This window comes from Eubalaena glacialis, chromosome 17, assembly GCF_028564815.1.
Source record: "Eubalaena glacialis isolate mEubGla1 chromosome 17, mEubGla1.1.hap2.+ XY, whole genome shotgun sequence".
Classification (NCBI taxonomy): Eukaryota; Metazoa; Chordata; class Mammalia; order Artiodactyla; family Balaenidae; genus Eubalaena; species Eubalaena glacialis.
The window spans coordinates 78,517,353-78,529,718 of record NC_083732.1 but is presented as its reverse complement, the minus strand read 5'-3'; the positions used below and the strand labels follow the sequence as shown (position 1 = coordinate 78,529,718).

Genomic DNA, 12,366 nt, shown 5'->3' with positions numbered 1-12,366 from the left:
AGATTAGTAGCAAAGGGTTATTTTGTTGGGTACATATTGTGGTCATGCTGTACATATATTTTAATAGCCTGCACTTTTCATTTCATAAAATAAACATCATGTTTCCATTGTTAATGTACCTTTTTCATAAGCATGAATCTTCATGGAAAATGAAATACCCCTTCACTTTCGCTTTTAAGTGCCCCCACTGACAAGGACTCCCAGAAAACAATGCCTTTTGCTAAACTCTCTTTCCTGCCTCCTATTCCTTTCTCACCTGTTCTTTCTCATCCTTGCACTAGGTTGGTCCCACTCTGAGTCCTTTTCATTCTGACGTTCCCTTTATATTCTGTCTCCGTGGAAATGCAGGCGCCTATGTATTCGCGCAAGCCCTTGGTTATTGATATTCACCCTCTCATCTGTTCCTCTCATCTCCTAGCTCTCTCCTGTGTGTTGTTTTCCATTCTTTGTATTGCTATGGGGAGGTCTCTTTTGCCAGTTCTGCATGAAAACAGATTCTTTTGCAGGGGAAGGAGAATGCAATGGCCAACCAGGCTCTTATGTTTTCTCCTCCTGTTTCTGACAACAGGTGGATATCAGTGCTGACGAACAGCAAAGAAGAGGCCCTCACCATGGCCTTCCGTGGAGAGCAGAGCACAGGGGAGAACAGCCTGGAGGACCTGACGAAAGCCATCATTGAGGATGTCCAACGGCTCCCAGGCAATGATGTCTGCTGTGACTGTGGCTCGTCAGGTATTTGCCCCCAGACTTGAGCCGCTTGTTAAACATTCCTTCTCTTCCTGTAGAATATAAATGAGCAAGTTATTTAAATGCCTTAGTCTCCTTGTGGACACAGACACACGTATGCCCAGCTTGAATGGTCCCACCTCTGAGTGCTTTCACCCCTGCCGTTTGCTCTACCTGGGAAGCTCTCACCTGCTCTCCCTAAATGGCACCTGCCAAAATGCCACCTTTCCCGTAAGGTCCAGTTAAATGGACAGTAAGGGGAGAGCACTGGACATGGAGTCCATCATCCTGGTTTTGAATCACCCGCCAGCTTCTCAGACCCTGGACGACCTCATACCAAGTCCCTTTACCATTCTGATCTTCAGTTTCCTCATCCTGAAAGTGGGATAACAAACCTCAGCTGTTATGAGGGCTTAGTGAAATGGCGTATATGACATTGGCTGGCACACGGTACCTTTCTTTCCGTTCAGTAAAACCTCCCCAACCTCTGTATCACACTGGTGTCCCCTTGCTCCAAATTTCTGTTCTCAAATAGCATCTGTGTTACTTAGGTATTGACAGTAGCTAACGTTTATCGAATGCTTACGTTACAATAAGGATTGTGATATTTGTTTTGCTGGTCTTTACGTATTGAATCCTCACAGAATCTCTCTGAGCAAGATAACTAATATTATCCCCATCTCACAGGCGAGAAAACTTGGGGAATCAGAGAAGTTGAGTGACTTGCCTGAGGTCACACATCTAGTAGGGGTCAGAATGTCGTGCAAACCTATCCTTAAGCATTATGATCTACTTTTTAATTGTTTTACTAGTGCAGATGGGCTCCTGTATACAACAGGCCATAAGCACCTCAGAGGCAAGTCTCACATCTTCTGCTTTTGTGTACGTGTGTGATAGTGACTGACACAGTGTCAGGATATGGCAGAGGAGGCTCTGCTCTGGGGCCCTTGGGGGTTGTAGAAAAAGCTATCTTATTACCAAGAGGTGCTTGTGGAGAAGCCATAACCAGGATGACGGGTTAAGGTGAGTTGTAGCGTGGAGGTTAACGATGGCTGTAGAACCCAGTCCCTTGTGAGCTGTACTTAGAAGGCCTTTAATCTACCACTGTCAGGATGTTTGCTCGGCCTCCTGGGCAAAGTCTTTCTCACATTTTCACAAAAATATTTTCAATTCAGTATTGAAGGGATAGTTTTAAAATTTGTCTTAAAATTTGCTCTCTAACAGCTGTTAGTTTTTGTAATAGCCCCTAGGCTAAACTGCAAGCATCCATTTCTTCCATTTAAATTTTTCCCTTATAGTTTTTAACAAATTTTACTACTGTTTTAGCTTCCTCTGTAGTTGGCACACTAAAAATTAGATATCTTGTCTTCAAAATCCTTTCCACAGAACCCACCTGGCTTTCAACCAACTTGGGGATTTTGACCTGTATAGAATGTTCCGGCATCCATAGGGAAATGGGGGTTCATATTTCTCGCATTCAGTCTTTGGAACTAGACAAATTAGGAACTTCTGAACTCTTGGTAAGTAGTGACCTGTCATGAATATATTTAGTATATTGCTTTGGGGTTTTATGTTTCTGCTGAGTACAAAGAATTCTAGTTCCTGAATTTAATGAATTTCCATAGGTATTTAAAATGTAAATTTTGTGGTATGTAACGTTGACTGTTTCTATTTCCTGATTGAAGAACTGGTGAATCATACATTTCTATAATTAGCTCCACTAAATGGCTCTTTTCTTCTAGGATAGGCTTTTTCAAAGCTGCTTTTTTTTTTTTGGAATAGTTTTTATATGATTCACTGTCATAGCAGTAAAGGGAGTTAGATGTTGAACTCACATGTTCACTTTATCTAGTGGCTTATGTTATTAAAGATAATGACCAAAGAGTTTTTCTCTATTTTTACTGTTTGTAAGTTTGTAACAGTACACATGAATTGAGAGTGGCCTGTTAGCTACTGTCATAAACCAACCACTCCTTAACCCATAACTTCTTTAGGTAGTCAGGAAAAAAATTGTGTGCCGTTATGGTGTATAGCTTTATAATATGGAAAGGGGGCCCTCATCAGGTCCAAGTTAAACTGGTCCCACGGTTCACCAAATGAAGGAAGGAAAGGCCCACTTAGCATCTCCTATAATACCTTGTGGCCATCAGTCCTGTCTTGCATAACTGGAACCCTGGTGCCTGTGAGAGAGTCCTTCTGCTAAGGGTGAAAGGGTTTGAAGTAAAGTAGGGCTTCTCCTCACACAGGAGGCTCTTGATCAGGACCTGAGTGTGCCTGGGGCTCAAAAAATCTGAAAGCCTAGCTTATCACTAGCCTTGCCTGGAGCAAAGTACCCCAGAGTCAGGGCAGTTAGTCACCCAGCCAGCAGCCTTTGTCATCTGAGCACCCATTAAGCAATGATGGTCTGTCTTGTGTTGCATGAGCCCCTTGATTTAGAAAGTATCATACTGATACACGGCTCCCTATTCACTTCAGGATCATAGAGAAAAGGCTCAGACCTAATACCTGAAACATTCTTCTTTAGTATGAAAACGGTGTCAGTCCATCGTAAACACTTAACTATGTGATAAATCCAAGAGACCTGATCACATGAATGTTTCATAAACTTCACATCAATCCCCAAATTATCTCAATGACCAAAAGCCTTTCAGGACAAATTTTCTTGGAAGGGTCTTGAACCCAGAAGCAAAATGGTTCCTGGGGCCTCTTCATTAATTGCCTACAGCATCTTAATTAGTACCCCAAATATAAAGGAATCCTACATTCTTTTCTGTCCGATAACAGTAAATCTGCTTTATCTAAAAATGAGTTGTGGTGGTAATTGAAAAGCTATTGCTGTTCATTAAGCATTTAACCTAGATTCGTATTTGGAATCTGCTGTCTAATCTCATATAGTGTTATAGTGTGTGTGTGTACGTGTATGTGTAGGACCACATCCTATTCTAGTCTAACATTTATCACATTATGTTTGTGAAAATTATTAGTTTTCTTATCCACGGTTCCACTAGTCCATTAGCTCCTATAGCAGGGAACATGGTTTACCCATCTCTGTATTCAGCACTCGGAAGTTCAGTGCCTGGCACAGAGTACGTGCTCAGTAAGTTATCTGTTGACCAGATGGATGGGCAGTTTGTATTTTGAGTCACATGAGGGAAAATACGTATTCAGAAATCTCAAAAGCAAATAATAGGAAACTTTTAAACTAGTAGTAAGGAGTTTGCTATATTGTGTTTTGTTTATGTTACAGCTGGCCAAGAATGTAGGAAACAATAGTTTTAATGATATTATGGAAGCAAATTTACCCAGCCCCTCACCAAAACCCACCCCTTCAAGTGATATGTAAGTACTTCTAATACAATGAATTCTTTACTGTTCTATAATTGTTCTTCTCCTCTCCCCAAAACTTCTCAGTGGTTGTAGTATTTTTTTTCCCCAGAGGAAATTTCATTACGAGGAAAAAGCAGAGAAAAGTAAAGTGTTTGAAACATATTTCTGGAATGACCCGATTATTTTCATCATCACCTTTCCCTAGGTAGTTGCAGCTGCTCTGTGGAGGATAAATCTTCGTAAGGACAATTATCTCTTAATCCTCACATGTTGTGATAAATAAGAGACATACAAAAGCAACGGGAGATTCCTATCAGATTGGCAAAAAGCCAAACGCTTAACAGCCCACTCAGCCAGACTGTGGGGAAACAGACATCTCTCCTGTGTTGTTGGTGGGAGTACAAATGGTACACTCTCCATAAGGGGCAAATTAGCCATATTCATCACGATTATAGATTTATTTACCCTGGCTCAGCAACCCCACTTCTGGGAAGTTCTTCCTGTTCTGTAATGGAAAAGGATTAGGAACAAAGCAAGTGTCTACCTACAGATACAGGATGAAATATTGTGTGGTATTACCACACAGCGGAACCCCTTGGAGATGTAAAAAGGAATAGGAAGCTGCTTCTGTCCTGATCTGGGATGATCTCCAGGATTACTGTCAGGTGAAAACATCAAGGTGCAGTGCAGTGTTCGCGGCACACTGCCTTTGGGGCAGGGGAGGGTGGAGGGCGTGGGGACAAGTGCACAGAGACCCCCACACCCCCGACCGAGGCACACTGTCCACACTCAGGAGCCAGAGTTTGGGTACTTCTACTGATTAATCCCTCACTGTGAACTCTCGCTACTCATTATCTGGACTCAGACACCAAATAGATTTGGACAGTGAAGGACACACATAAACATATATATTTATTTAAACTTGGGTTTGCTTGAAGAAACACTGGCAAATACCCAGGAAACTAATAAAAGCGCTTCCTCCGGGGTGGGCGTAGGACCCCCTCAGTAAACACTTTTTGATATCATTTTTATTGTTGAGTCATGTGAATCTTTAAGCATATTCAAAAAGGTTTACATTGAATTTACACTTTAAAATGTTAAATCCTGGGGATAAATAGGAGAAAAGAGATTTAATTCCGACTCGAGTGATCAGGGAAGCCTTTGTGAAGTAGACGCCAGCCTAAATGTTATGCCAGCCCCTCCTGGGTGGTTGGTTATTCAGGCACCAAATTTGCAAAGCACTTTATGGGGCACATTCGAGGAACATGTTTTCTTCATCCTGAAATCACGAAATTCTATCTCCCAGAGGCCTCTTGGTATTTGTCTTTTCTTGAATTTGACAAATGCATATTGTATGTTTAGTCTGTGCCTCATATTATGTCAGATGCTGGGGAAATGTCAAAACACAAACTAGATATAAACCCTGTCCTCGTGACACCTAGAGCCTAGAGAGGAAGCTAGGTGTCAACCAAGAAATTAAACAGTGAATCATTTAGTCATAGTTGTGGTAAGTGTCACAGAAGAAAAGTTAGGGATGTTGGGGGCCTATATTGAATATAATATCCTAAGCTAATCGGCGGGGGCGTCTGGCTTAACAGCAACCTTCAAGCATCGTCCTAGCACAAACACTGCTTGGATGTCTTTTTCACACTAATGAGCTCAAATTACACTGAGGACTAGGGCTTTCCGAAGCTAGTTTGATCATAAAACAACTGCAAACAAATGTGATCCGGGGTTACTTCACAAATGTGGTAACAGTAAGTGCTCAAGCACACACACGGCCCAGTCTTGCCCACACCAGTGTTTTTGAAGTGTTTACATGACCCAAACCTCGAAGGCATTTCTTTAGGATAAATCTCATAACAGCATGGGTTTTTGTTTCCTGCGTTTCACGTGGGAGACAGCATCAGCACTGCCCCGTCAGCTCTGTGGCCTCCGTCAGGCCTTCCCCTTCAAAGAGCTCATGATTCTCCAAATCTCTAACGTAACCACTGTTGCCAGACTCCAGGAGTTCAGATCCACTTCCTAAACTGTGATCTTGGGCAAGTAGCTTTGACTGTCTGAGCCTCAGTTTCCTCATCTTCAAAGTGCGTCAACTCCCTAGGGTGTGGGGAGGACTAATGAGAAGAGCTTAGAGCAGCTGTGGGCATGTAGTGAGTATTTACTGCTACTGTCATCATTATTGTTGTTATTCTCTCATTTGGGCACAACCGAGAGGAATGGAGTGAATCTCCTGTAACATGATTAAATCACTCACATATTTAATTAAGCAGCTTCTATGTTCCAGGCACACTTTTAAGTGCTGAAGATACAGTCAGTAGTGAACAAGGCAGCTCCTGTCCTGCTTACATTCTGACTGGGGAGAGGAAAACACAGGGAATGAGAAAGTAAATAACCTCAGTTCACATGGTGGTTGGTGTCAGCAGGAAAACATAACAGGGTGAGGGGTTGACGTGTAGGGGGTCAGGGAGCATCTGAGGACCCGACATTTGAGTTGAGAACTAGAGGGTATGACAGGCAGGTGTGAGCGAGCAGGCCAGGCAGGTGGACAGTAAGTGTTGCTGCCCTGAAGGGGGACAGGCTTGGCGTGTTCACGTGATAACAAGAAGGCAGGTGAGGCTGCAGGGAACTGAGCCCGGAGAGTGCTGGGAGATGCCACAGAGATGAGGCCAGACACGTAGGGCTCTGCAGGTCTTGGAATGGTTTTGGATATTATTATTCTAAGTGTGATCAGAAAGTGTCAAACAAAGGGAGTGACATGATAAGTTATGTTTTAAACGGATCCTTGTGGCTCGGTGATGCTCAGCTGGGGCAGCTTTGCCCCCACAGGACACTTGGCAGTATCTGGACACATTACATCGTGACGTGGGCAGGTACTGCTGGCATCCAGAGGACAGAAGCCAGGGATGCTGCCGAACATCCTACAACGCATGGGATTGCCATCCGTAACAAAGGATTATCCAGGCAAAATGTCAGGAGGATGGAGGTTGAGAAACCCAACTGTGGCTGATGAGTGAAGGACAGACTATAGGGGGCGGTGGGGACAGACTGAAGAGAAATTTATACCAGATCCACTGAGAAATAAAGGTAAATTGGACTAAGGTGGTAGCGGCGGAGGTGGTGAAAAGTAGCTCAATTCAGTTCTCAATGTATTTTGAAGGGAGAACCACCAGGATTTGCTCATCAGTTTAAATATGGGGTGTTTAAGGGAATTGTTCCGATGACGCCCACGGTTTTTGGCCTGAGCATCTAGGTAAATGGCCAGTACCGTTATCTGAGCCAGGGTAGGTAGGAAGGACCGGGTTTGGTGGGGGACAAAAGGAGAAAGTTGTCTTTCATCTAGAACTCTTGGCCTCCAGACTTTCAGACAAGTCTGTTTTCCACCCTCCCTACTGCCCCATGCCAGAAAGCCTTCCATTGTCGGGGGACTAGATGTGACTAGATAGAGATAACTCTGAGTACCCAGAAAGGGTTAAACACATCCTGCCTAGTGAGAGCTCAGACACTTCCTGTAGCCACAGAATTGCGGAGCCAGGGTTGGAGGTGGTCTTCTAGGTGACCTGGGGCAAATACCTCAGTGCCCTCTGCATCTTTTCTGCTGGATTATCAGGTAGCATCTGCGTGATGCTTCCAGCCACAGGAGCCCACCTGCAGAGCTCGCTGCAGTTTAGATCTACCTCCCTGCCATGGATGCTAGTCCTACCCACCTTGGATAAGAGTAGAAAGGAAGCTTAGAAATGAACCCATAGCCGTGCATCATTCTTTGTTCCATACCTGTGCTCTTGCTTCCCTGGAAGGTAGTAAGTAAGGCAGGTATGACTGCTAATACGTCACAGGTGAGGAAACTGAGGCAGAGCGAGAACTTGATTTACCCAGGGTCACGGAGATAGCAAGTGGTATCAGACTTGAATTAAGCCATCTAGTTCTTAAGTCTGACGCTCCATCCACCACACAGTAGCTGCCTTTCAAACTTGATGTAAGTCACACACAGCAAGGCTCAGAAGCCAGGCTTAGGCCATCCTTTCAGGTATCTGTAAGTCTTCCAATTCATCAGGTTACGGCCGTTCTAGGAGGACTCTGACCTAAGCATAAAGGACGCTCTTGAGTGTACAATCTTGGTTCCCGAGCAGAATCTGCAACTCACCAAAGGCTCTGTGCCACCGTCAACCAGCTCAGCTCTTTGCTGCCAACCCAGAATGAAAGAAAAAAGCATCCGCGCTATTTTAAAGTGTTTCCAGGCTGTGGGATGTGGGAAACAGTAACAGCTACCACACATGGAGTGACTATTTCTGAGCAAGAAATTTTGTGTCCCATGAATTAGAGCCCTCTTGGAAAGAGGAAAGCACCTATTCGCTGCTGTATGTTCTTTAATTCAAAATATACCAATGAGTTATCCCCATTTTCAAATGAAAAAAAAAAATACTGAAGGTCATAAAGATTAAGTAGTTTACCTAAGGTTGCACAGCTGGTTTGCTGTAGGACTAGGATTCGAACCGAAAATCCATTCATTGTCTTTTTATTAATTGGCTCATGTAACGGGTGAGTTCAGGTACAGCTGGACCCAGGATGTCAGACAGTATCATCTGGACCTTAGCTCACTCTCCTGACTCTTGTCTCTCCTTTCCTCTGAGCCAGCGTCCATCTCAGCCTTTCCCCAAAGTTGACCATCAGGCCACTGAGGTCATAGACTCACCCCTGCAGCTGGGAGGTGGGGTCAGAACCACTTGAACCGAAGTGGAGAAGGGGTAGGTCCTGAAGAGAAGGAGAAATGCACCAGGCCCACTTGGGCTTTGGGCATGTCATCCACGGCAGGAAAGACCACCGTCTGTGTCCTTCTGGAGCTTCAACGACAGCTGTGCTGAGCCTCAGTTTCCTGTCAGTGTCTTCATTCTGTCTTTGCTAGAATAAACTTGGTCTAAACCTGTTTGCTGGAATGTTGAAGAGAAGTGTATCTTAATTAAAATAACTCTTCTCAGGACTTCCCTGGTGGCGCAGTGGTTGAGAATCCACCTGCCAATGCAGGGGACACAGGTTCGAGCCCTGGTCCGGGAAGATCCCACATGCCGCGGAGCAACTAAGCCCGTGCGCCACAACTACTGAGCCTGCGCTCTAGAGCCCACGAGCCACAACTACTGAAGCCCGCACACCTAGAGCCCGTGCTCTTCAACAAGAGAAGCCACCGCAATGAGAAGCCCACGCACCGCAACAAAGAGTAGCCCCGGCTCACCACAACTAGAGAAAGCCTGCGCACAGCAACAAAGACCCAATGCAGCCAAAGATAAATAAATAAATAAATAAAGATAAAATAACTCTTCTCAGAACTGTTTGTCAGAAAATGTAAATCTTTCTTAGCTCTTGGGAAATAAAAAGTCTTAGTTCATTTTGCTTTGCTCTATTTTAGGACTGTACGGAAGGAATATATCACTGCAAAGTATGTAGATCATAGATTTTCACGGAAGACCTGTTCATCTTCATCAGCTAAACTGAACGAATTGCTTGAGGCCATCAAATCCAGGGATTTACTTGCACTAATTCAAGTCTATGCAGAGGGGGTAGAGCTAATGGAACCGCTGCTGGAACCCGGACAGGTACAGCTTCACTGAAATCAGGATGAAGAGGGATGTGGGAAATCAGTTTAAAAGATGACTCATTTTATTGTAACACCACAGAATGAGACTGTTATACATTAAGTGATCGTGTCTGAATCAGGACAATTTGAGAGTGAAAGGGGCTGCTATTAATAATTATTTTGGGGCAGCTGACTTAAACGAAGCCTGTCTAGGCAAACTAGGACCTCTGACCACCTTATTTATACTTATCCTTTCCTTTTAGGAGCTCGGGGAGACAGCCCTTCATCTTGCAGTCCGAACTGCAGACCAGACATCTCTCCATTTGGTTGACTTCCTTGTACAAAACTGGTACGGTTTTTTTCTCTGAATATGCCTTGTGAGTTAACACAAACCAGCCCTATTGGTGGCCTACCTCAGGACTCAGCAAGCTTTTTCTGTAAACAGCCAGATACTGTTATAGGCTTTGCAGGCCATGAGGTGTCTGTCACAGCCATTCAGCATTGTCATCATAGTGTGAAAACTGCCACAATCAGTGTGTAAACAAGTGAGCATGGCCATGTTCCAGTAAAACTGTATTTACAAAAACAAGCAGAGGGCCAGATATGGCCTGTGGGCTGTAGTTTGCCAACCCTTGGCCTAGATAAATGTAAAATCCTATCTCTGTGTCCAAAACCTGCTGCGTTAAGGGAGGTTGAAAGAGAGGACACTTAACAGCACAAGGTAACAGATCTGTGAGTTTTCATTGTTTATAAGTTCATGGTAAGAGATCAGTATGTGTGGCTGACCCAATTGCTAATTCAAGTTTAGGATATACTAATAGGAGAATAATATTGAACACAGGAGGTTTAGACTTGCTGGATTCTTTGTTGGGTAGTTCTGTAAGCTACAGATTAGGAGGAGGAACGAGAGCTCATCCAAAGGAGAGGGATTAAAATAGTGAGGGGATTTGAACTCACATACGAAGAACGGTGCCTGGACACAAGCCAGATTGTACAAACGCCCAGCCTCTTCCATAGAGGTGGTTCAGTGTAGTGGTTAAGACCATTGGCTCCAGAGACACACTGCCTGTGTTCACATCCCTGCTCCATCATCTGTGTCTCGATAATCTCGCAAACAAGCACTTCATCCTCTCTGTTTTCATCTAAAAAATAAGGGTTATAGTATACCTACCCCACCAGGTGGTTGTGAAGACTAAATGAGCTAATACACGTAAGAGGTGTGTGTCTGTCCCGTACACAGTAGGCACTCAGTAAATGCTGTTATTGTCATTATGTTGCTTATAAATGGAAGTGTCATGTTAGAAACATCATCATCTTCCCTTATAAGAAGTAGGTCGCAAATTTGACTCAGTTGTTAGCATGGGAAAAAGTGGTTAATCTGTGGTTTTAAATTACAGAGCAAGTCATTTTTTTCTAATACTTTCATTTTTCAGTGGGAACCTGGATAAGCAGACAGCCCTGGGGAACACGGCTCTGCACTACTGTAGCCTGTATGGTAAACCTGAGTGTTTGAAGCTGCTTCTCAGGAGCAAGCCCACTGTGGATGTCGGTAAGTGTGGCCAAGCGTCTCTTGATAACTGCTGTGAGAGCGTTCAGTTGGCTGAAACCTAGACATGCCTGTTCCATTGTCATCTGAGTGTTGTTCTTTGCCTTTTCAAGATGTATCTTAGATAATCATGCAACTGTATTCCTCCTGTTTTAGTTAACCAGGCTGGAGAGACTGCCCTGGACATAGCGAAGAGACTGAAGGCCACCCAGTGTGAAGATCTGGTAAGCGGAGTGGGAGACGGGTGAGCCCAACTGCCTTAAAAGGGTGTTCTCTGAAACCACGACTGGAGTGAGAGAAGCAGATTCTCTCTCCCTCGCTCGCTCTCTTTTTTTTGTTTTTTGAACATTGGCTAAAGAAATTCAGACAAGCACTCAGGCTATATTTGAAAAAATGGTAAAATGATAAATTTGTCATCCATGTCTTTTGAGTACAGTTACAATGTAGCAGCTAAAAGGCATTTGAGAGGTCTTATTACCAGACAGACTGCTTTTTTTTTTTTTTTTTTGGCCGTGTCACACGGCAGGCGGGGGCAGGATCTTACTTCCCTGACCAGGGATCGAACCTGAGCCCCCGGCAGCGGAAGCACAGAGTCTTAGCCACTCGACCACCAGGGAAGTCCTAAGGTGCTGCTTTTTTTGTTTGCCAGACATTAGTCTTTCTCTGTAGCTTAACAGTAAAGAATTATTTGGAGAATTCCCTGGCGGTCCAGTGGGTAAAACTGCAGTTCCTGGGTTCAATCCCTGGAACTAAGGTCAGGGAACTAAGATCCTGCAAGCCGTGTGGCACAGCCAAAAAATAAAAATAATTTCTTTTTGAAAGAATTACTTGGGAAGCCAGTTCCAAAAATTGGGCAAGTAAAGTTCAGGGTGTAATGGTTTTCAGACTGTCCAGTGCCCTGCCCTCCCCTCCCCATCCTGTGTACACACTCATCTTCAGTCCCACAAGTTCTTGCTTACACCTCTGGGCCTTTGCGTAGAGCATGATTCTCTTAACCACAGGGAAGGATAAGATTGGAAAGATAAGCTACATTCCCTTGAGTTCCTGCTAAGTGCCAAGTACCCAGGCCCAGCAGTTGTACGTCTTTATTTTTACAAGAATGCTTTGAGGAAGTTGGAGTTACCCTTGCCCCATTTTATGACTAAGAAAGTGGGCCATGGGTGGAACCAGGACTGTCTGACTTTAAAGGCCTACCTCT

General features: G+C 44.2%; 1 protein-coding gene across 2 annotated transcripts in view; it reads left to right on the top strand.

The window, feature by feature from the left end:
• The window catches only part of ASAP1 (ArfGAP with SH3 domain, ankyrin repeat and PH domain 1), a 356,837-nt gene that overhangs the window by 307,375 nt on the left and 37,096 nt on the right, over positions 1-12,366 (top strand). For both annotated transcript variants that reach the window (XM_061171342.1, XM_061171343.1), the window contains 7 exons: positions 569-732; positions 2,113-2,246; positions 3,974-4,065; positions 9,455-9,641; positions 9,886-9,971; positions 11,056-11,171; positions 11,325-11,392. In XM_061171342.1, coding sequence (XP_061027325.1) covers positions 569-732; positions 2,113-2,246; positions 3,974-4,065; positions 9,455-9,641; positions 9,886-9,971; positions 11,056-11,171; positions 11,325-11,392 — 847 coding nt within the window. The remainder of the gene's footprint in view (positions 1-568; positions 733-2,112; positions 2,247-3,973; positions 4,066-9,454; positions 9,642-9,885; positions 9,972-11,055; positions 11,172-11,324; positions 11,393-12,366) is intronic.